This window comes from Schistocerca cancellata, chromosome 5 (assembly GCF_023864275.1).
Source record: "Schistocerca cancellata isolate TAMUIC-IGC-003103 chromosome 5, iqSchCanc2.1, whole genome shotgun sequence".
In the NCBI taxonomy this organism is placed as follows: Eukaryota; Metazoa; Arthropoda; class Insecta; order Orthoptera; family Acrididae; genus Schistocerca; species Schistocerca cancellata.
The window spans coordinates 173,665,757-173,688,578 of NC_064630.1; the positions used below are offsets into that span (position 1 = coordinate 173,665,757).

Below are 22,822 nucleotides of genomic sequence, written 5' to 3' on the forward strand. Positions count from 1 at the left end.
TGTTGTTAACGAGAAAAGTCATAATGAGGAGAAATTAGAAAATGAACAAGAAATAGCTAGGGAATGGAATTGTGCTATGTGTGCTATAGGTTTGGTAATCAGTATGACTGTTTACCTAGGGAAAGGATTAATGAGAATTTGTTACATGAAGAAGATACAAAGGTAAGTGACAGAGACATACGGCAACCAGCAATTTTGGCTAATGTTCAAGGTTTTTCTGTTAAATGTTTACTGGACAGTGGGAGTGAATTGAATGGGGATTCCTAGATGTAAGAGATATGGCAACCAGCAATTTTGGTTAATGTTCAAGGTTTTTCTGTTAAATATTTACTGGACACTGGGAGTGAATTAAATGGGGATTCCCAGATGTTTTTGAATCACTTAAAGACAAAGAAGGGGTAGCAATGATTCATGTTTCAGGAATTCAAATTATAGTTGCTAACAGAAAGTTGTACAGAAGTTTTAAACATTTTTGTTAGGTGACTTAACAACCGTCAAGCAATTCATGAAACACATATCTGACCATCAGTTGCTTAGTGGAAACTTTAAAGCATCCTTTGGTTTCAGTCACAGACCATCATTACCAGATATAAGGTTCAAGTAAATAAATCTCTCATGTCATTCTTTGACACTGGTTACATCTCAATAGATTCCAGTAAATTAAGTTCTTTAAAGGACATTTATGGGTGCATTCAACAGTGACATCAGTTAACAGGACAGTATACATAGTGTACAGAGTGTATATAATGTCCTGTGAACTGATGTCACTATTGGATGCACCCATTAATGTCCTGTGAAGAACTTACTATAGTGGGATTTATTAAGAATAATAACACCTGAGATATATTGACTGTCAAATGTTTTTACTTGAATCTTATAACCGATGATGGTGGTCTAAGACTGAAACCAGGTTTTCAATAAAACAGCTGATGGTCAAATACGCATTTCATGAATGTACAAAAGCATTAAGCAAGTTTAACTGAATTTTCCGTCAGTGTTTGGCAGAACATGATAATTATGTTAAAAAAGAAAATACAACATAACGTTCTGCAAAAATTTTGCAGAACATTATAAAGTGTTTCCATTCTTAATATTATTAAGCCAGGTGTACTACTAACTGTTGAACTGGAAGGACAGCAATTAGATTGCAAATTTTTAGTGATACCTGACCAGTGCATATACGTGATTTTAGGTACAGTGTTTTTGGGTAAATAGGATGTCAATATTGATTTTGCTGTGGAAAAATTTAGCTTTGAGTGTAATAAAAATTCATATGAAATGACTTTTCTAGAAAAAAAAAAAAAAAACTGGTTACAGAGAAATATGAGAAGTCAATATTTTCCACTGAGATACTTAATTACTGTAAGGGACAGCATGGTAAGGGTGGGGAAGGTGCGAATGCTGTCTCTGGGAGTGGGCATGGATGAGCCAGGAACAGGATGGTGAGCTGCTAGGTGCAGCATTGTGAAGAATTCATTTGCTGTACTGAAGGGGGGAGGGGACAGTGACAAGGGAATAGTACAGAAGGTGAAAAGACTATGCAGGTACACTGGTGGGGTAAAAGACTTGTGTATGGCTGCAACAGCATCCGGGAAGGGGACATGCAGGTGGATACATGGATTATTGGAAGCTGAGGACACGAGGGTTAAGAGAATAATGGATATGTTGTAAAGAGAGTTCCCAAATGCACAATTCAGAGAAGCTGGTGTGGGTGTAAAGAACACAGATGACACAGGCTGTGAAACAATTGCTGAAGCCATGCAAATCATGCTGGTTGCAACTGGGTGGTTCAGCTATCTCCTGGTCACAGGAGCAAATAGAGAGGTTGCTGGTCTTGTCCACGTAGAATGGCACACAGTGATTGCATCCAAGTTGGTAGACCACATGGCCACTTTCACAAATGGTCCAGCCTTTGATGGGGTAAGATACGCCTGGAGAAGACTGCAGTAGGTGCTACTGGGAGGATGTATAAGACACGTCTTGCATCTAGGTTTATTGCAAGAATATGAGTAATGGATCAAGGTGTTGGAAGGAGGGGTGGAATAGGGGTAGAAAAGGACACTGCGTAGGTTGGGTGGGTAGCGGAATACCACAATAGGACGGATAATGAGGATAATCTGGGTTCTTCCAACCCACATTTGCTTTTCTGAACAACACAGCTAGGAACTCTCCTTGCAACATATCCTCCATTTCCATAACTCTTCTGGCCTCAACCTTCATTTGTTCCTGTTTTCCATCTACCTATCCTGTTCTTTCTTGCCTTTCTATTTCTACACATGCCTTCTGTCCCACCAATGCACCTACGAAACCCCTTCCCTTTCCATTCTCTCCCCTTTATGACTCCCCCCCACCCAAACACCAGAATGGCCTCACAATGTTGCACCTAGCTGGCCATTATTCTATCATCCATCACGTCCCTGTGAGCTTCTCACTAACATCCTTCCCTACCCTTACCCTGTTGTTCCTACCCTTCCCTACTTCCAAACCTCTTCTGTACCCCAGTACTCTTCACAGCTGAGACCGCAGCTTACTTCTGATGCAGCTGCAGTTGGGCCTTAGCAACCAGAGACGACAATACCATGCATGTGAGTTATATATGTGTGAATGTGTTTTTGATTTGTCCACATTTGATGAAGGACTTAGACCAATAGCTAAAAAGTATCTATCATGAAGGACTTACACCAATAGCTAAATAGTATTTATCACTACTTTTTCAATGTGCCTGTCTGTAGCTCAATGCCTCCTCTATGTTGGGAGTAACAACCTATACTTTCAATATTGCTGTTTTTTCCATCCTGGATTTTCCATTGTTTGAAACACAGTAAAAGGAACATTTCTGAAATGCTTAAAATAAGAGTTTAATTGTGTACCTATGTAAAGATGACTATGAATTACAGGGCAATTACTATTACATCTACTTAAATCAAATCTAATTTCAGTAGTCAATTTTCCATCTTGTGTGAAGCTAAATAGTTGGACACTGATTCATAACATTTTTATAGACAGTTCTCAGGTTCAAACAATTCATGTGTATCCAATTGCTAATGGACTATGTGATCATGATGCACAATAAATGGAAATAAACAGTATGGCACCTTATGAGCCAGAGGTAGGTTCAAACAAAGCTTATTAAAGAGAACAGGATACAAAGATTCAACAGTATGTTAAAAGTGGTAGTATGTGACAAGGCATATTTAGAAGGAGATGCTAATGTCAAATTCAATTTACTCCATAGTACATTTGTATCAATATTTGAATGTTGCTTTCCTAAAAATTATCCAGAAGATCCATTAAAAAAACAGGTAAGCCGTGAATAACTGAAGGAATTAAAATCTCATGTAAGAGGAAGAGGGAAAATTTTGTACAGGCCAGAGCAAGTCAAGGTCCAGCATTAATTATATACTACAAAAAATACTGTAGTATTTTAAGAAAAGTCATTAAAATTTCAAGAGTATGCATGTCCTGACAGAAATAAACAATGCAGGTAATAAGATTAAAACCATATAATACACTGTCAAATGGGAGACAGGACAGCCAGACAGTGTACATTTTCCATAACAATAACTAAATGATGATGTTGTGGCTGATATTACTTTTAATAACCACTTTCTAAATATAACAGCAAATATATGATTACATGGTTCAATTGAAGGAGAAAAACAAGATTAAAAATGTCATTCTACAAAACTTTAAGCAACTAGAAGTAGCATCAACATCCTTCACTGAAATTAATGCAACTACAAAAATTCTAAAAAACAAAAGCTCTTGTGGGGTTGATAGCATTTCAAACAGAATTCTGGAAACTTGTTTCAACTTAATAAGTAATGTACTTATTGAAACTTCCTGGCAGATTAAAACTGTGTGCCCGACCGAGACTCGAACTCGGGACCTTTGCCTTTCGCGGGCAAGTGCTCTACCAACTGAGCCACCGAAGCACGACTCACGTCCGGTGCTCACAGCTTTACTTCTGCCAGTACCTCGTCTCCTACCTTCCAAACTTTACAGAAGCTCTCCTGCGAAACTTGCAGAACTAGCACTCCTGAAAGAAAGGATATTGCGGAGACATGGCTTAGCCACAGCCTGGGGGATGTTTCCAGAATGAGATGTTCACTCTGCAGCGGAGTGTGCGCTAATATGAAACTTCCTGGCAGATTAAAACTGTGTGCCCGACCGAGACTCGAACTCGGGACCTTTGCCTTTCGCGGGCAAGTGCTCTACCAACTGAGCCACCGAAGCACGACTCACGTCCGGTGCTCACAGCTTTACTTCTGCCAGTACCTCGTCTCCTACCTTCCAAACTTTACAGAAGCTCTCCTGCGAAACTTGCAGTCTCGGTCGGGCACACAGTTTTAATCTGCCAGGAAGTTTCATATTAGCGCACACTCCGCTGCAGAGTGAACATCTCATTCTGGAAACATCCCCCAGGCTGTGGCTAAGCCATGTCTCCGCAATATCCTTTCTTTCAGGAGTGCTAGTTCTGCAAGTTTCGCAGGAGAGCTTCTGTAAAGTTTGGAAGGTAGGAGACGAGGTACTGGCAGAAGTAAAGCTGTGAGCACCGGACGTGAGTCGTGCTTCGGTGGCTCAGTTGGTAGAGCACTTGCCCGCGAAAGGCAAAGGTCCCGAGTTCGAGTCTCGGTCGGGCACACAGTTTTAATCTGCCAGGAAGTTTCATATTAGCGCACACTCCGCTGCAGAGTGAACATCTCATTCTGGAATGTACTTATTGATATAAGCAATGTATCACTGGCACAGGGAAGTTTTACAGACAGACTAAAATATGCAATTATTAAACCACTTCATCAGAAAGGAGACAAGACACACTTGAACAAATATCATCCAATTTCCTTACTGACATCTTTTTCCAAAAAATTCAAAAAAGTCATGTACTCAAGAGTAGTCGTGCACTTAAGTGGAAACAGTTTACTTAGTACATTACAGATTGGATACCAGAAAGGTTGCTCAACTGAAAATGCTATTTAGACATTCACTCATCAAATAGTAGAAGCCTTAAATAATAATATATTTCCTGTTGTTATTTTTTGTGATATCTCTCCAAGGTCTCTAATTGTGTAGATTATGTTACTCTCAGTAGACCTTAAGTCTACTGGAACTGATGGCTTTACACACAACTGGTTTCAATCATACTTGGCAAACATAATGCAAAATGTTGTGCTGAATAATTCAGATAATGTCAGAAGGGTAGAAAATTTTAGTGACTGGGGAAAAATCACACAGGAAGTGTCACGGGATTCATTTTTGGATTCATTCCTATTCCTTCTCTATGTGAATAACCTTCCACTTAACACTGAACAAGCAAAATTGGTACTTTTTGCTGACAATACTAGTGCTATAATAGACCCTATTACAGAGAAAGCAACAGAGGAGTTAGTAAATGATATTATTCACAGAATTATTAAGTAGTTCTCTGAAAATTAACTCTCCTTAAACTTTGGAAGAAAAAAAAAGAAAAAGAAATAAAGAAAACAATACATTCAGTTCTGTACAACAAATAGAGTCACAGCAACATGTAGCACTGAGCAGGAGTCAGAAGTAGAGTAGAACACTCCAAATTCTTGGATGTACATAATGATGAAAACTTGAACTGGAAGAAGCTGTATTACTGAGTTTCTCAAGGAGTTAAGTTCAGCTACTTTTGCTCTTCATTCAATTGCTAAACTTGGAAACAAATTTATCAACCTCTTCACACATTTTGGATATTTCCACTCAACAATGCTGTATGGAATAATTTTCTGGGATAGCTCATCACTTAGAAAGAATGTACTGATTGCACAAAAGTGAGCCGTAATTATAATATGTGGTGTTACTCCATGGACGTCACTAGGCACCTCTTCAATGAGCTAGACATTTTAACTATGCCGTCACAATACATATTATCAGTAACGAAATTTATCATAAATAATCCATCACAACTTGTGATGAACAGTGATGCATATACCCACAACACTAGAGGAAAAAATGAGCTTTATTACCCATTGTTACAGTTGTTAGTGGCTGAGAGAGGAGTTCAATATGCAGTAGTAAAAGTTTTGATCATTTGCCCGATAACATAAAATGTCTGACAGATAGTAAAGCAAGTTTTAAATCTAATTTAAAATTACAATTCCTTCTATTCCATTAACGAATTTATACTTAAAAACTGATAGGCAGTAACACAAAAAAACCTAGCTTCTAAGTGTAGTTAATGAGTAGAAATAAAATAACAATGTGTTCATTAATGTTAACACTAATCATGTAACAAATCCTGTAAACTGACTTGTTCTACATCATTTCAATACAATAATCACCCAAATGATCTATGGAACAAATAAGTAACTAATTAACTAAAGTAGTAGGAACTGTCATAAAAGCCAGAATACTAAACTTTATTTAAATAACAAAATAATTTGCAGCTAGGTGGCTGTGCCATTAAGTGCTCAAACCTAGACAGTTCTCATGACATTCAGCCCCGGCAACATTTTGTTTACACGAAAATATTAAGCTACACCACAGATGGGATGTACATCAAATCCAAGTAAGACAGAGCTATAGTCACGGCACTGAAGGAGTAGGGTTCAAACCCCATTCATATTTAGGTTTTTCATTATGTCCCTACCTGATCGTGGTGTATAGGATTGGTTCCATTGAAAATGACACCACCAAGTGTCTTTCCCACCCTTCCCCTACCTAAGCTTGTGCTCCATGTCTATTAAACACATCACTGACAGGGCATTAAATCTTATCAGGCATTAAATCTTATCAGTATCATTATCAGTAATTTATTTGTTCAAGGAATATTTTACTATGATATAGGATCTGTCAGTATAATACAAGGAAAACATTAGTCATATCTACCGACATACAAATATAAATGTATTTAATGAGAGGACAGGAAAGATCAGCCATGGCCTCCTTGAAGGAATCATCTTGGCATTTGCCTGAAGTGATTTAGGAAAAACACAGAACACCTAAATCTAGATGCCCAGACAGGGCATATGCTGCCATGTCCATGAATCTAAGGCCCAAGTCTTAACAAATGGACTATCTCAGCAGGTCACACCTAACATGCAGTTCTATTACTTTCGCTTATAACCAAAACAAGTTAGTTTATGGAAATAAAAAAATAAATAAATAGTTGTACATTGATCATTTAACTTAATAATGTAAAAAATAATTACGCACTGTGTATATAGCCTTGCCACAGAATGCAAAGTACATTTGCCACTGATTTTATAACCATGACAATCCTCATGCCTCCCTTGTCCATTAATATGGCTGAGCACACCAGTTCTAGGATCATAGCAAGGCAATGAGATACCAACTCCTCTAAGACTATGAAAGTAAACAATCAGGAACAAAGCATTGTCTGTCACTGATACTGAGACGGAGCCAGCAGACTTTCGCACTCCTGCTCAAGCAAGCACAGGTCAGCTGCAGACTGTCACTTGTGTTAGCACAAATTACAGTCTGATATCTCTCAGGAGACTGGCTAAATTTGTGAAGAAAGCTAATATTAGCTTTGAGGTATTGGTAAAGCTGACTATTCACAATGACATTCAGAAGATTGAAAGGCGTTCTCTGATCAGATATGAGTGGAGGGGCAAAACTAGGAGGCTTAATTCATCCTGTGAAGAGCTTGATGTAAACCCACGACTTGCAGTAAAACATGGAGACTTCCTCAGACAGTTCAAGTATTCACAGCACACTGGAAGTAACCATTTGTGAGAGCTTTCGTTACAGTTAGGTAAAACTCCAAGATCACAAAATGAATTCAAGCCATCTCGGAAACTACTTATTACAAGATATCAAAAGAACAAATTATGAAGAATGAAAATATTAAAATACTAGCTGTTAACTGCCATAGCATTCACAGCAAATCACTTCAGGCAAATGCCAGGCTGATTCGTTCCGGAGGCCATGACTGACCTTTCCTGCCCTCTTCTCATTAAACACATGTTTATATTTGTATGCCTGCAGATATTACTTACGTTTTCCCTGCATAACCCACCTCTCTGCAAGAAATCACTCATCCTCATGTAATACAAGGAACTTGAGAGTTTGCTGAAACCTGAAGCAGAAGGCAGAAAAAGTTGCATCTAGACAAGAAATGCTTATTGAGTAGAGAGGTTGATCTCCCTAAGAGGTAAAGACTAGGCGTTGGTGGGGGAGAGGGACCCATAGCTCCTCTTTTTTTTAAATATAAATTTATTTCCAAATTTCACAGCTAACTACTACAGTGTGTCTCAAATGATAAGGAATTCTAAAATTTACAAGCTATGTTTAATGCAGGATACTCTTGAGGGAAGCCCCCCCCCCCCCCCCCTCCCACACACACACACACATGGGTAGGACTTCAGCCCAACCTGTGGTATGCTGGTATGGCACTCCTAGAAATTCAGATGCCCTGCAACAAGTACAGTCTACCAGCGATTGTCTCATCACAAGTTGACTACCAGCAATAAACATCAGACACTTCACATCCACTGTCAGTAGACATAAGCATATTTATCAGTAGACGCACGGAAAGATACGCACAATACAGCGATGGGAGCATCACTCCAAGTGGCACCAAAACCATGAAACTATTTTCCTTCACTGGTCACAAGCCACCTGGAAACCAACCATGTAATCTTCTGCTGTGTAGGCGTAACCCAACTGCCCAAAGTGTAGCCAACAGTGTGTGCATTTGCCTACCTCCAGTTCTGGATTGGATTGTTTGGGGGAAGAGACCAAACAGCGAGGTCATCGGTCTCATCGGATTAGGAAAGGACAGGGAAGGAAGTTGGCCATGCCCTTTCAAAGGAACCATCCAGTTCTGGATGCCAGCTGTCTCCAAGAGCAGGTAAGCAGGCAGCACTGCCAACCACAACCTTGAAGGACTCTGCCTGCAGGTCCAGTGTCACCTTGTGATCGCCCTGAGTGGTTGCTGCTTAACAACCTCAGCCTCATGGGTCCAGCTCTGTACACTCCACTAGTTGCTACATCATTACTGTGCAGGCTGCCACTGACCACTGTCTCATGGGACTCAGCATTTACAAATGCTATGAGAAGTTTTCTATTTCAGTGGTCACACACAGACTCTCGGAGAGCTTCCTATTGGTGGGTACAGTGTTAACCTTATTTCTGATTGTCAAGTAGTGACTCCTCTTTTCTTGTCATCAAGCAATGACTTCTGTTTTCTTGTTGTTCATGTTCCCTGTTCAGTGACGTAATAAAGCACTGTTCATCACTACTGTTGGCACATCAGTAAATGTGTTGCACCCTTTACCGTCACATACATAAAGGAGTGACAATTTGTAGTTAGGTAAAGACAAATATTCACAGGTTGTCAACAAAAAGTCCAACACAATTTGTGAGACCACGGGTAGAATTGAGAAACCACAGGAAGATGAGTACGAGGTGTGGCCAGAAAAAAACCGGACTAGTACTGGTGAAACAATAAAACGAATGCAATAAGGCTGAAAGTCGCGTGGCCTGTCACGTGACTCTCGCTCCGCCTACTGCTCGAGTTTCATCTGCCTCGTGCACTCAGTCTGCCCGTGGCGTCTGTTTTAAGTAGTTGACATTTTGTCTGTGCGTCGGAAAATGTTGAGTGTACAGAAAGAACAGCGTGTTAACATCAAATTTTGTTTCAAACTAGGAAAATCTGCAAGTGAAACGTTTGTAATGTTACAACAAGTGTACGGCGATGATTGTTTATCGCGAACACAAGTGTTTGAGTGGTTTAAACGATTTAAAGATGACCGTGAAGACACCAGTGATGACACTCGCACACTTTGTTCATGTTGAAACTTTCATGAAGAATCTGCCTAACACTTTCCTTGTCAACTCCTGTTAACTCAGACACTGCTCTGATTGTTAAACGGCGATCTTGTCGAACAAGTTTACCGATTTTTTCAATGTTTGCATCAGTTTTTGCTGACAATGGTCTGCCAGTGCGAGTGTCATCACTGGTGTCTTCGCGGCCATCTTTAAATCGTTTAAACCACTCAAACACTTGTGTTCGCGATAAACAATCATCGCCGTACACTTGTTGTAACATTACAAACGTTTCACTTGCAGATTTTCCTAGTTTGAAACAAAATTTGATGTTAACACGCTGTTCTTTCTGTACACTCAACATTTTCCGACGCACAGACAAAACGTCAACTACTTAAAACAGACGCCACGGGCAGACTGAGTGCAGGAGGCAGATGAAACTCGAGCAGTAGGCGGAGCGAGAGTCACGTGACAGGCCACGCGACTTTCAGCCTTATTGCATTCGTTTTATTGTTTCACCAGTACTAGTCCGGTTTTTTTCTAGCCACACCTCGTATGAGTATACAGAAATGAAAGACCCTCCATCAAGGAAGAAACATAAATACTGACTTCCCAAATGTAAGTGGAAACAAGGGAAAGAAACAGCATTCCTCTTCTTTACATGCTCACACAGCAGACCCTTGTTCATAACCATAGTGCTTACTAAAATACTTAAAACACTGAGTGCACATGCACTTCACAACTTCAGAAGAGTGGCTTTCAGACGTTATATTTTTCTGAGTTACAATTTCTAGGACACAAACAAATTATTATTATTATTATTATTACTACTATTACATCATCAAGACATTTAACATATTTTATTTCTGTTATTATTAAAATTGTAGGCATCTCTTTTATGCTAGAAGTGAGCATGATGACAAGTTATATTTCAGAAGGGGTTGGGGAGGTAGGGGAGGGGGGTAGAAAAGGAGTAGAAGGGCAAGGGTAATAAATGACGACCACCCTCCTGCCCCCCAGAACCAAACCCTCATTCCATGCCTGTGAGGACAACAGTAACAGTCAGGTGTGGACTTACGTTAACAACCAAATAGTTCTATAGGCCATCAAATTGTGACACACCAGTTTTAAAATCATTCAAATAAAGCCTATGCTTGATATCGTGGAAATACTCCACCCACACCAAAAACTCTCCCCAAATTTCATGGTACCACCTGGAGAATGTTGGAGCACTTATATAGGAATGTTTCTGGTAACTGATGCTTCCATAAAAAGGGCTATGCATGAAGTCTACAACAAATCCTACTACCACATCTTGACACAAGATCTACTAGAAAATCGTAGGGTGTTCTGTTTCTAAGTAAAGTCAATGAGTGAATTTGAACTCTCAATCCAGTCTCTCATTAATTGTTCTATTGTAAGAGACAAAAGTACATGGGAGCTTGAAGAACAAGTCAGAGTGCAGAACTGCAATGATGCTACTGCCAACCACCAGGTGCTGGTCATTGAACTATATGATCAGCACCTGTGTCATCACACTACAAGCTCCCAAACAAGGCCACCAGCCTGACGTCACAAAATTGACAGTTTGGCTTACCTAGTGCTAGTTACACCACACCTTTTGGGTATCGTCACACTCCAGATGCTTTGATGTGATCCAGGAACACCATTGTTACTGTAGAATCAGCAGTGGGAAGCAGTATTTAACCATGGCTGAAACAGCTCATCATCGTCCGACTAGATGGGCAGTAACTGATACCCAGTCTGTGTCAATCAACACTGTTGCCATAACTCTGCTGCCAAAGTGTTCCAAATAAGTGACCTCTGCCCTTTATGAGCAGCCAACACTGCACCCCACATACCCAACCCCACTCTTCAATGTCAGTCCACACTTCGACTCCAGGCAATGGTATTGCTGTGCCACTGGGATGAAATGACCTTCCACAGTACAAAAGACATGGTATCTGCTAGTGACCCGGACCGCACCAGAGAATAGTGCATGCACTCAGAAGAATGTCTGAACTGTACGAATTAGTAAAGAACTAATAAAGAATAGCATCTTCACGAGGATCTGTCTATGCTGCTGTCCACATCTCCCACCTTCGACAAAGAACCCAGCCCACATCCAACAGTACATCTTTTTTCTCTTCTATATTGGTGAATCTTGAAGATGGAAATGAAGGTGAATAACCAGAAGACAGAAGCCAGCACCATGGTTCCATAGCAGCACATTTCTGAAGGGGAAACAGAAATGAATAAATGAAGACAGTGATTTGTAGAATCTGGGACAGCAAGATAAGTAAGTAGCAGCACAAACTTTTATACTATCACTCATGGGATTCCCTAGATCCTTTAGCTTGATCTTTCCCTACTTTTTCCATAACATCGGGGTTAGATATCACTATAGTATTTGGTAAGGGACCAATGGCCAAACCGTTAGCTCCGATAATATGAGCCCAGTGCAGTTTCCCTGGGCACTCTGCCCCATGCACTGAGTCACATGTCGTAATATGTTGGGTTTGCCACAACAAAAGGCAATATAGAGAGCATGTCTGGCTACGTGTGGCAAACCTTGGGTACCCTGAAAACTTTGGTAATTTTATAAGCATAAGCCAAAAGAAGCATAAAAGTAACTTGTATAGTAGTAATTAGAGATACGCGTAATGTAAGATTTAAGATTAGGGCTATGCCAGGAATATTAGGAGATTTAATCTGGAGAATGTGACGCCCAATGAAAATAGTTATCTTACACTACTTGGATCATTAAAACAGGTTTAAGCCACAATAAGATGACGATAAATTAGAACTAGAATAAAGAGTCATAACAGTATTATTTGGTGAGGTTTCACTGTCTTCACATTGTTTGGCACTGTCTCAAAGCAGCCAAAGAACAGAGATACCACACATATGTGAGATGAGTCACTGATCTTGACATTGTCTTTAAACCACTCTTGGTTCCTCGAGAAGCAATGTTCATAACAACCGTAAAACCACCAATAACAGCTGACAAAGTGAAAGAAGTTGCATAGCTGGAAATCAACTACTATGAGATGTTGGAAGTGCTGTGGAAGTAAGAGAATTAAAGGAATTTTTTTCTTCTGCAACACAATTAAGAGCTGTTATAGCACCTGTGGTCAGGGAAGAATTAAGGAAAGCACAGGTGAGGCAGATATAGCGCCTGTTGCTGGGAAAACATAAGGGTTTTTGTACAGCACCTGTTAATACTGACAAATGAAGTGGTACCACTGGATTACTTGTTTTCTCTTGAAAAGAGAAGCATGTGTTTGTGAAGATACTGAGGTTTATTGATAAGTACTGGAGTTTATTGTGAAACTGAGAAATCAGACTGATGAAGTATTACATACATTTAATGATGTATTGTGAGAAAGAAAGTTTTCTGAAACCGTGATCAAAGAAAGAGTACCAAATATCTATTGCTGTTGTAAATAAACTTTTACAAACTGCAAATGTATCAGAATATGGAGGAAAATGACAGTGTGCAAACCACAGAGTTTACACAAGCCAGCACCATTAGCTCATAGGGCAGCACACGAATAAGTCTTTCTAAATAGGTCTGATTTGTTCCACCCAGGTTAAGGTATAATTTAGCTCACAGTACATATACTCTCCTTGTTAGTCAACAATGGTAAGTTATAAGTTGTTAGCGTAAACTTATAGATAGATTTCATTATTTGGCAGGTCAATAGTGATAAAGTAACAGTATAGCTTAACTGAGGGAGAAGTGTACAGGTCATCAAGTGCGGCTTTTTAATGTTTGCACTGGACAGTAGGTCATATTGTTTGTGTTCATGCAAGTTACTTCTTAGTGTTACAGCTGAGACTTCTGTTCGAGTTGTTAGAGATATGTGATGAACATAATAAGTGAACGCAGGAGACACGAATTTAGTATGCAGAAAATAAGCAGATCAGAGTGCCTTCCTGATTCCCATTATGCATCCAAAAAGAGAACAATGTAGCTGCTAACAGGGCTAAATTGAACTAATGAAACCAATGTGCAAATGAGAACATATGAACTCAGTGGTTGTGAGAAAGTGTAGATAAATGCTAGTAAAGGTGGACAAGTAATGTAAAATGTAATACTGTGAGTGGATGAACAAATACACAGTGGCAAAAGTGTAAAGTATCTAGTGGTTTTTTCCATACATTCCAAGGGTCTCTTTTCTTTGCAAAAGGGAGAAGATTGTAATGGACAAAACTGCAGGGGAACTTGAAGCAGAAGTCACAAACCCACAGCTGCAACAAGGCCACCTACAGGCTAGCAGTTGCTCGTCACTGAACAGTATGATCAGCACCTGTGTCAACACCATGAGCACTGGAACCAGACCACCAGCCCAACATCACATAATCAGTGCAGTTTAGATGGCATACTGCCTGTTACTCCATGCCTTCCGGGCATCAACATGCTCCAGACACTTTGATGTGACCCAGAAACAAAACTTTTGCAGTGAAATCATCAGCAGAAGCAATATTTAACCATGACCAAACAAGCTCATCACTCTTCAATCAGCTGATGCCCAGTCTGTGTCAATTAACATTGTCGCCTTAGCTCTGCTGCCACAGATCACGAACATGGACCTCTGCCGGTTTGCCCAGCCTGGGCAGCTAACACTGCACCATTCACTCAACCCCGCTCTTCAATGTGGACCCAGACTTTGATTCAGGGCAACACTGTCACTGTGGAATGACATGACCTTACACAGTACAGAAGATGTGGTGGCCCTTTGTGACTGCAGCACACACACATCTTGCATCTCAGCTCACCTTGCACACCGGAGATGCCAGTGCATGCACACCACTCTCCATATGTCGACACCTGCAGCTATAGCGCCAGAATATTACGAGGGAACTCTGGGCCACACCAGAGAATAGAGCAGACTCAGAAGAATGTCTGAACTGTACGATTTAGTAAACAATTAATGAAGAGTTGTTGTATCTTCACCAGGACTTGCCTCTGGCGCTGCTCACATCCCTCATCTTCAACAGAGAACCCAGCTCACACCAAGCTACCTTTTCTCTTTTACACTACTGACAAAGCTGAAGACAACAGATAGAAAACAAAAGTATTATGTCCAAGAAATGGAAAATCAATGATGGAATGTAACAATATTACGAAAAGGATAGTTGCTACTCAACCATATAGTGGAGATGTTGAGTAGCAGATAGGCACAACAAAGGCAGTTACAAGATAAGCTTTCGGCCAACAAGGCCTTTGTTAAAAATAGTATTGTGGCTTCTGCTGCCAGAGTCTATGGTCATGTGTGAGAGAGTTGTGTTTCTCTCTCTCTCTCTCTCTCTCTCTCTCTCTCTCTCTCTCTCTCTCTCTCTCTCTGTGTGTGTGTGTGTGTGTGTGTGTGTGTGTGTGTGTGTGTGCGCGTGTGTGTGTGTCATCTATTTTTGACAAAGGCCTTGTTGGCCGAAAGCTTATTTTGTGACAGAAATTTAAAAATGCACCGAAGATTCTGTTATTGCAGCAGTGCTCGACATTTATGCACTCTTTCACATGAGTGATATTGAAACAAGGACTTTCAATACTGAAAAACAAAATAAGTGAGATTACTCAAAGCAAACATGACACCAAGCCCTGAGGGGAAATTGTATGAAATTTTTACACGGTGAAAGTATCCCTTTTCCTGCTTTATACGATTGAGAAGATGCATACATTTCCGATAAAGTGAGCTGCTTCGTTTTTATCAAAATTGCTAATAGAATCATTATTTTAACAAGTTGTGTTGGAGAGATAGTTCGAATGACTGAGTTGAATCAAGGTGATGCAGAAACATGTGCGGTCAAGCTTAAGCAAAACTATAAATTGTACTTCATGAGAATAATTATTTCACACAGTACCACACAGCTGCAGTATTTTCATTAAAAAGTATTTTAATTAAAATCCCACAATTTGTTAGGATGTCATCACAAGACACATATAACAGTTTCCCATAAAACTAGTGTTAATACATACAATATAAGCTCAGACCTATATTAACTACCCAATATCTTACCAGTATTTTGAGAACGTCATTTGGAGTTTTCCCTTCCACATTAATACCATTCACTTCACACACTTCATCACCAACATGAATGAGTCCTGAGCGATCTGCTGCTCCACCATGCATGATACGTGCTATTACTATTTTCCCTGTCTGCTCATCCGTCTTGATAGTTGCACCCTGTTAACAAGAGAAACTCATGATACCATGAAAAAAGTGAGAAACTGAAGCTTAACCAGACACTGATAGATGTTCATGTCCACACATATGCACGCATGCATGCACATATGAGCTCGCGCACACGCTCAATCACACACACGCACATAAACATATGAATATAACAACTATCGCAAACAATGGAGACTCCAGGTTGCAATATCAACAGTGTAAGGAAAGGATAGATTTTTACTTACTGTAAAGATGACATGTTAAGCTGCAGATAGGCACAATTAAAAGACACTTGCACATTAGCTTTCGGCCACATTCTTCATCAGAAAAAGAAAGAGAAACATACACCATTCATTCACACAAGCAAGCACACAAATGTTGGTCCAAGCTCCCAGAATTGACACTTAATGTGTGCTGAGGTGTGCTTGCTTATGCGGATGAAAGGTGTGAGTTTCTTTATCTGATGAAGATTGTGGCTGAAAGCTAATGTGTAAGTGTCTTTTAATTGTAACAACTTTCTCTTTAACGAACTAATCACAGAAACAGTATGTGACCTACATTCCAAAATTTTTGCAATATTTGTAATATCACCATTTTACTAATAATGTTACAAAAAATTCTTCTCTCTCTGTTGTGGAGTATACCTTAACAAAATTAAATGGGAGATTAAGAATATTATTTATACTTCCCCCTGTCTCTTGCACATCATCGGCAAATAAATCATAATGGAAAGTACTTATACAATAACAGAAACTGAAGGAAATCATTCACTGTGCAAATGAAAGAAGGATCACACAAAACTTATCTCCCACATATTGGCTAGTGGAGAGACAGTAAACAAACATGTCAACAAAAATCTGAAGGACAGTCCCAAATAGAAAAGAGAGAAAAAGGACAAACAGCATACTCAGTCACAATATATGTTCTGCCATACTGGACACATTTCTGTATCATGCACTTCCTTTCTTATGAACTACCCATTGTCCTGGTTATCATTTGCTTTACATTATACACCACTTGCTAAGAGACGTTACTTCTCTCTTCTAACACAGTTTTCACACGGGCTGATGAATACAAAGACTCAGCTCTCAGTCTAGCTAGTGTAAGGTGCACTGTTGACATTTAAAGACTGTATCTGTAAATAAACAACACACTTTTCCTGCCATCAATGCATACACATGAAGTGTTATTTTCATTCATTGCTTTGATTATTAAGTAATATAATAAAAATTAAAACAGAAAATTTAAAAATTTAAGATTTAACATAAAATCTAAGCACAGAACTGAAAAAGAAAACAACAAATTTTCAGTACAACTAGCAAATAGTCAACTGAACCAATAATAATGTGATATGATGAATATGAAGTTTCAAGCATTCAGTATCAATCTTTAAAAATGACAAAGAATCTGAGAGCACTGAATGATTAATGTGACATAGGGCACATAACATCACCAGTCCGGCAAGAGGAACAGTGAAACCTCAAGGTAGACACATAGAATACACTAGTGAGAAATGGAATGCAAATACATTAGGGATGATTATTAAAAAGTAAGGAAGAAATTGGATGCTAGGAGGAATGGAGAGAAAGGAAGGAGTACCTCATGAAAAAAAATCTTACAAAAAATAGTATTTATAAAGAGATAAACTGAAGAGAGAAATAAAAACAAGACTACAAGATAATAGCAACAGGCAGATGATAAAGCTGAAACTTACTTAGAACTATGTGCCAGACCGACTTAATTCTGAAACCATGCCTTTCACAGGCCTAGTAAGGTGTTAGACAGGATTTTTTTAGAGAATTGTGAAAAGACAGTTGCATAAATAATTTATGAACAACCAAAAACAAGAATTCTGCACTTTGAAATGGGATACCCAAAAAAATTCCTTAAATTTGTGGGTAAAATAATAGGACACTCACTGTCTGTAATAATAAATCAATATCCTGAACATGGCTGTTTCACAGAATTGCCAAAATGCACAGAAGTAAAACTACTGTTCAAAAAACGATCAAGGGAGGATATGAAAATTTATCAACCCCTATCCCTTCTTCAGTGCTGTCAGTATTATTGGAAAAAACTGCTGCTATCCAAATTTCAAATTTCAATGAAAAATATGAGACTATTTTGAAAAACCAAATTGGCTTCCAGTGTGATAAAAGGACTACAAACATAACTAACAATTTTGTTGACAAGATAGTCTCACATCAATAAACAATTGCATCTACAATGCAAAAATTTGTTAGTGCCACTTGAAGTGCAGCAGAGGTACACCATCTTGCCATGCATGGTCACCCCATCATTAAGTAGTTGGTAAATTAAAATAATGACGGAGAACTGGAATAATATGTAGATGTATGTAATTTTTTTTTTTTTTAGAGAGAGATTGGTGAAAACAGCATCTGATCCAAGTGAAGAATCATGAGATGTTTGAATTTTAATTTAGCTTAATGATGTGAACTCATGAGAGTCAGCTGTGGCCACAGACAGCCATTGTCAAAGAGAAGGGTTCAGGTGCCCACAAAAATGCAAGTTAGCATGACAGGAATTCAGACTACAGCTTCTGAAAGTTTCAAGGCTGATGCAGGAATACTAACAGCAACTAAAATAAAAATACTGTGTAGTTTGCAGAGACAGATAACCCTCGGTTAAGACCTGATAGTTGAGTCCAAGGGAGCACACAAGGAAGAGGAAAAGTAGTGCATTATAAAGTTACGAATTGTCATAGTCAGGAGGTAAGAGAGACAGAGGTATGTGAAATACTGCCGTTTATCGTTCTGAGAGTGTCTCCATTGGAGTAACAGATTTAAGTTATTAGGACATTGAAAGCATTAATAATCCTACAGCAGATCATGTGACATAACTGAAGCCCACGTCAGGTACCAATGGGAGCAATGTTCCATTGTTAAGGGAAAGCTCAGGTGGGCATCGAACGTCAGCTTGGGCTCTATGGCTTTATAAGTGTTGTTTTTACTCATACTGAGCTAGTAATATATAGTAGTTTTCATAGGAAATGAATTTTGCTAGTGTTGACAAGGAAAATTTTGTACTCATGATGATTTAGATAATGGTAGATAATGAGCAAATCTTATGCCAAGCGAGATGCCATCACTTCAACTTACGTAGGAAAGTAGGATGCTTTAACTATTCAAGTGTTTATTATCACACTGTTGTGATTTCATTGATTTAATGGTCATGATAGTTGGTTTAGATTATTTTTGTGACATAGAGAATATCAGGTTATTCATCACAAAGAGATCATAAACTATCCTGAGATTGTGGTTTGAAGTCCCGCATGGCAGGTACCATGCATCACAAACTGCACAGCATATCAGAGTTGTGGCAGCTTAGAAAGCACATTCATACATGGTAACATTTTCTTTAGTATCAATCGTGTTGTATAAGGACAGAAAAGTTACAGCTGCATGAGCTCCTCGAGTTCTGATAAAAGCAGCTGTAACTTTGCGTAATTAATGTAAAGATTGTGAACCAATAAAATTGGAGGACACAGGACCTCAACAATACATCAAGATTTTACCAGATCTGTCTCGTATTCATTTACAGATGGATCACCCTCTCCCAGACTGAAGTAGTCTTAGAATAACTCATTATCAGAGTTAATATGGTGGAGCACAATGTACTAGCAGCTGCACTACAGGTAAGACCAGGCAAGTTTAACTGGACAAGAAAGAAGCAGAATTAACAGGTACACCAGTGAATCAACTGAATCCGCCACTAATGTTATGCTTGGCTTCCTGATAAAGTTGGTTTCTTCATGGTACAGCGTTGTTTACAATTTAGACATCAGTTATTTCCTGTCATTGTAAACTAATGTATGTTATTTTGCTTTTCAGTGGCACCAAAAGGTCCAAATCAAATTAACATAAAATATGAGAGAAAGTAACAAAGAACGTTTCAGCCTGATATGGACACAGGAAAATCACATGCCACAGTTAACTCCAATCAGTTATAAAGTAGGGTATCATTTTGGAGAAATCTGAGCAACAGCTATAGATGACATTCCAGTTCCTGGTCTTAATGTGTGTATAGTAAATGTACAAGCCCCATTAACAAACATAAAAAAATCAGTACCTGAATTCAGGTACATTTTCAGAGTGCCTAAAGCACATGCCCTTATTAAAGAAAGGTAATGTGGAGCATACTGAAAACTGCAGGCCAGTATCACTACTGTCTACATTCTCAAAGATAACTGAATCAGTCATGAAAGAGAGACACATGAGTTACAAGAGAATAAATACAACCCTTTTAACGATGCACAGTTTGCTTTCTGAAGTGGGAGGATTAAAATATCGGCCATTACAGAATTCAAAAATATGGTACTTCACGCTCTTGACAAGGATGACTGTGTCACGGATATATCTTTAGACTTGTTCAAGGCATTTGACATTGCTGACCACACAATACTACTAAACAAGCCAGAAATACTATGTGCAAGAGAAATAGCAAATGAGTGGTTTCAGTCTTATCAGGAAGGGTGTAGAAAGTAGCGATACTTCACAATTCGCTGACGGTAAATTTTCAGAAAAACAACTGTCAGACAAGAAACATATAGACATAGGTATTTCTCATGGTAGTGAATTGGGTTCAATTCTCTTCCTTATAAATATCAATGACTTTCTAGGCAGTATAAGACATGGAGAAAAAGTTCTCTTTGCTGATGACACCAACATCACAGTCACTAGTAAAACACCAGAGTTCCTATTAGAGAAAGCAAATGAAACTCTAAAAGATGTTTATGATTGGGTAGTATGTAATAAATTAACATTGAGCATAAAGAAAATAAACAATATGCCTGTCAGCAGAAAGAGAGAGCACAATTCCCTTGCATTAGGCAAGTGATAAATTTATATATGGTGTCATAACCACAAGGTTTTTAAGGACGAATACTGATTGTCAAATAACATAGAATGAACACACAAAGAATTGACCAAAAAAATGTCATATGCATGTTTTGCTCTCAGGGTACTATCATCTATCTGTAACAGTCAATGTCTATTAGTGACATACTATTCTTATGTACACTCAGTTCTTAACTATGGGAGTTTTTTTCTGGGGATTTAAGGCACAAATCTTGGATAAAATATTTAAACTGCAGGAAAGGGCCATAATAATAGCTAGAAGTAGTAGTTATGCTCAGTTTAAATAACTGTGGTGGAAAAGATTACTAAAATACATCTGTTTAAATACGACAGCTAAAATGCTCTTCAGAAGTATTGCGCACTACACAGTCAAAGATTACTTAGAGATTCACAATACTGATTAATAATGAAAGGTGATAACTACATCATCTTGTTACTTCACAATACTGTAATGCTTCTGCAAGAAAAGCATGTGCTGATATCTACATTCTCCTGAGTTCAACATCTCAATGGTCATGGGGGGATGGGGGGGGATGCTAACAGTTTTCAGATGAACTGAGGAGGAGAACATAAAGAGTTAGTTATCAGAATGGACTGGAGTCAGTTTCCAAACAGACTGGAGTTAGCGCAAGGGGTATAGCAGCAAGTGTGTGGTTCCAGAGTCATTAGCAGGAGTCCTTGATGTATAAACGATGATGAGTAAAACTGTGTTTGATGTGCTTGAATCATGCAGTGATGAAAAGTAAAACGGTTTATATCGGAGAACCAAATGAGGCAGTGCTGTTTGGAAGACACTGACACCTCACAGTCAGGGGGTGGAGCTTGCTTTGTATGGTTATCCTGATTTAGGTTTTCCTAAGTGACTTTAGGCAAATGCCCAATAGAAATTTAGAAATATTTGAGGAAAATAGTTCTGATACTCATAATAGTAGATATAAATATAATTTTATGCTCCCTGCACATCATTTTAACTTATGTACCCAGACTCCCCAGTATATGGAAACGAAAATTTAAAATAAATTATACACTATGAGTATGAAGCTAAATTCATTGAAACAAACAAGCTAAATCATACTCTACTTCAGCAAAGCTACCACTCTGTTGAGGATTTTATGAAGCATGAACTGAATATTTGAGCAGGGTGTAGTCTTGTTGAGTAAATGTAGCTGTCTGTTTACAAAAAGTTACATTAATGTGACTTTGCAGACTTTCTCGGCATGACATGTCTTTAAAGTCTCCTCAGTTTTGCTGCCTTATCCTAAAATAAACTTGATTCCATATTTTGGTGATCCAACTGTTCACTACCTTCAGAAGAACTCAATGTTGCTGAGTCCCACTGAAAACTAATGCCGAGGCTGCGGATCATCCTCCTACATAGGTCTTCACACCGTACATGACGCTTATACAGCCCATCACAGTTGCTGCCCCCTAAGATTGGGCACGTAGCACCGCCCTAAGAAGAAAACTGGTGGCAACAAAGTATCACACTCAAAGACTATTTTCACTCTTGAACTGGCTGCAATGAGTTTTATGCAGGGTAATTTAGGTTCCATATCCTGTTAAGAGGAAAACCATCTCTATTAATCAAATTGTCTGCCAACCTAATTTCAATTGCCTCTTTATAAACACTGTCCCAAAAACTGGAAGTTTTGGCAGCTATCACAGTCTCATCAAATGTCATCCCACATCCCTCATTTAAGCTACATTCTGCTACAGTCAATTTTTCTGGCTGTTGTAGCCTTATATGATGGCGATGTTCCATGCACCTTTCCTGAACTCCATGAAACAAATGGCCGATGTAAGCTTTCCCACACTGACATGGAATTTTATATATGCCAGGCTTCCTAAGCCCCAAATCATCTTCTACAGAGCCAAGTAGTGCCATAACTCTTAATGTTAAAACTCCTTAAAATTCTTCCAGTCTTAAATGATATGCAGCCAGCATAAGGCCACAGATCCATGCTCCACTTTGTGCACATCTGGAGTGGTCCAAACTCTATAACCCAATGAATC

At 38.9% G+C, this 22,822-nt stretch overlaps 1 protein-coding gene across 13 annotated transcripts in view; it reads right to left on the reverse strand.

Moving 5' to 3' along the window:
* Positions 1-22,822, reverse strand: part of LOC126189034 (MAGUK p55 subfamily member 7) — a 265,575-nt gene that overhangs the window by 155,776 nt on the left and 86,977 nt on the right. For all 13 annotated transcript variants that reach the window (XM_049930877.1, XM_049930869.1, XM_049930876.1 and 10 more), the window contains one exon: positions 15,777-15,944. In XM_049930877.1, the coding sequence (XP_049786834.1) occupies positions 15,777-15,944 (168 nt within the window). The remainder of the gene's footprint in view (positions 1-15,776; positions 15,945-22,822) is intronic.